Source organism: Quercus lobata, chromosome 4 (assembly GCF_001633185.2).
Source record: "Quercus lobata isolate SW786 chromosome 4, ValleyOak3.0 Primary Assembly, whole genome shotgun sequence".
Classification (NCBI taxonomy): Eukaryota; Viridiplantae; Streptophyta; class Magnoliopsida; order Fagales; family Fagaceae; genus Quercus; species Quercus lobata.
The window spans coordinates 71,936,106-71,938,432 of record NC_044907.1 but is presented as its reverse complement, the minus strand read 5'-3'; the positions used below and the strand labels follow the sequence as shown (position 1 = coordinate 71,938,432).

The window sequence follows — 2,327 nt, the reverse complement described above, 5'->3', positions numbered from 1 at the left end:
CAGTTGTTTCTCTCCATTGAAATTTCAGCATCCTTATGTGGCAGAACACGACCTCTGACTTCCTCAATCCATTGACTAGTATAATACCTAGTTAAAAGCAAATAAATAAGTACAACTAATGAGTTTAGTTCATTTGTTTGGAAATGCCTAAAGAATATAAACGAAAAGATTAAAGAGATAGAAAAATTACTTCGGATGCAAGGAGTGGGCTAGGCAATGAAGTGGTGTGCAATTTTTATTCCACCATTCAATGAGTATATGGTATACCACATCATAGAATGGAGACTCCTCATAGTCTTCCTTGCCTTCATGCCAATATATTTCTTTCTTCACATTTTCTATCATGGAATCACACATTTCATACACCTTATGGAGAATAGGTGCATCCGTGTCAGCCACTCAAAGCATCTCATAAATAGGTTTTGTGAATCTCAGAATATATGCAACCTTGTCCCACCACAAATCATTCAAAACATAATCCCTCACCGTTTGAGCTTTTCCTACATCATCTTCTCTATATGACATCCATTCCTCACTAATGACCATTTTTTTTTTTACTTGAAACAATCTTTTAAGCATGATGATTATTGAAGCAAATCGTGTTTCAACAACAGCAAATAACTTCAAAGGGGAATATGAATTAAAAATTGCTAATCTCATAGAATGATTTGTGATGAAAATACGAATGAAAATTGCCTCATTTGAAACTTGTGCAATCCAGTTACATTCATTATATGCAACCTCATTATGCAAAGAGTACTTAGGTGCACATATATTCTTCAAAACCAAATTGAGGGTATGCACAACACAAGGTGACCAAAATATATGAGAATATTCAGCTTCAACAATAGATCCTGCAACCTTCATAACAGATGCATTATCAGTAATAATTTGGACAACATGTTGATGCCCAACCTCACCAATGACCTTTAGAAACAAGTCAGCAATGAAGTGCTTGTCTTTGTACTCTTTGGTACCATCAATGGATTTGATAAAAAGTGGCCCTTTCTGTGATATAGCCATAAAATTGATAAGTGGCCTTTTTTGTACATCTGTCCACCCATCACTTACAATGCTTAAACCCTTTTCTTTCCAAGTGTCTTTAATGGACCTCAACAACTTCTCAATATGTGCCCTCTCTTTTTGCAACAGAGTTGTTCTTAATTTATTGTAACCCGGAGGAATATAGCCCACTAAATTATTATTAGCTGCAAACTTGATCATCTTAATCCAATACGGGTTCTTAGCAAAGTGAAAGGGTAAACCAGCAGAATAAAATGTCCTAGCAATAAGAGAATCTAATTGCTCTCGACATTCATTGTTAAAAACCCTCTCCAAAGGAGAATTCCCAACCCTTTTTTTTTTTGGAAAAATGGGATGACTTGTAGTCGTACTACTCTATCTACTGGCCAAATTAGGACTAGTAGGAGAATTAGTTGGTAAAGACACTAGCTTAGGCTTCTTCAATCTACACGAAGATTCCTCAAACGCATCTTCTAATTTCTGCATTTCATCATGATACTCATCTCCAACCTTGGCACATGCTTGTATTCCAAACTTAGGTAGTTTTAAAAAGTGTGCCTTCAACCTTGAATAAGACCCCTTGAAAGTTTTTTCACAATAATTACATTTGAAAAAAATATTCCCACCACCAACACTTGCTTTTTCTAACCTAGTAACATATTTCCATAGAGGAGCAGCAGTTATCTCAGCTGATGATTTCTCACTTTCATTTTTAGTATTCATTTTAGTAAAATCACCTACAATATTTAACTTCAATAAATAAATAAAACTATAGGAGGACACACAAAAACAAATTTATAAATTATAAGTTATAACTAATAAAAAAAAAGGACAGAGGGCACCCAGTCAGCCACAGGCCATAGCAGTAGTTAAAAAGAAAAAAAAAAAACAAAAAAACAAACAAAACGCGTTATAAATAAGTGATAAACAGTACACCCACCCATTCACCAAAATTAACATCTAAAAGAAAGAAAAAAAGAAAAAAAAAACAGAGAGAAAATAGAGAAGAGAATCGGACCAGTTGTCTACATCGAGAGAGATAGAGATCGGAAGGGACAGAGGGCACGGCGTCAACGTCGGAGCTCACCGATCGGCCCGATCTAACTCCGGTGAGGGATAGAGGGCAGCGGCAGTGACAGAGGGAGGGTGGGTTGACTGTTGAGAAGAACTTGAGAGTTGAGATGTGTGGTTTCAACTTTCAATTTTCAGACTCTAAACATGCTTTATTGTTTTATGGTTATCATAGAATCAACGGTACTGGTAAGTACACCTGTCAAAATCTGTGAATTTTTTTTTTTTTTTTT

The 2,327-nt window shown here is 35.6% G+C and overlaps 1 protein-coding gene across 1 annotated transcript; it reads right to left on the bottom strand.

Annotated features, from left to right (window-relative positions):
- Positions 1–399: 399 nt before the first annotated feature.
- LOC115985743 lies at positions 400–1,746 on the bottom strand. Its single transcript, XM_031108646.1, has 2 exons — positions 1,407–1,746; positions 400–1,298 (listed from the first exon to the last, which is right to left on the bottom strand). Exons 1-2 carry the CDS (start codon positions 1,744–1,746, stop codon positions 400–402), a joined length of 1,239 nt encoding a protein of 412 aa, XP_030964506.1.
- Positions 1,747–2,327: the final 581 nt, after the last annotated feature.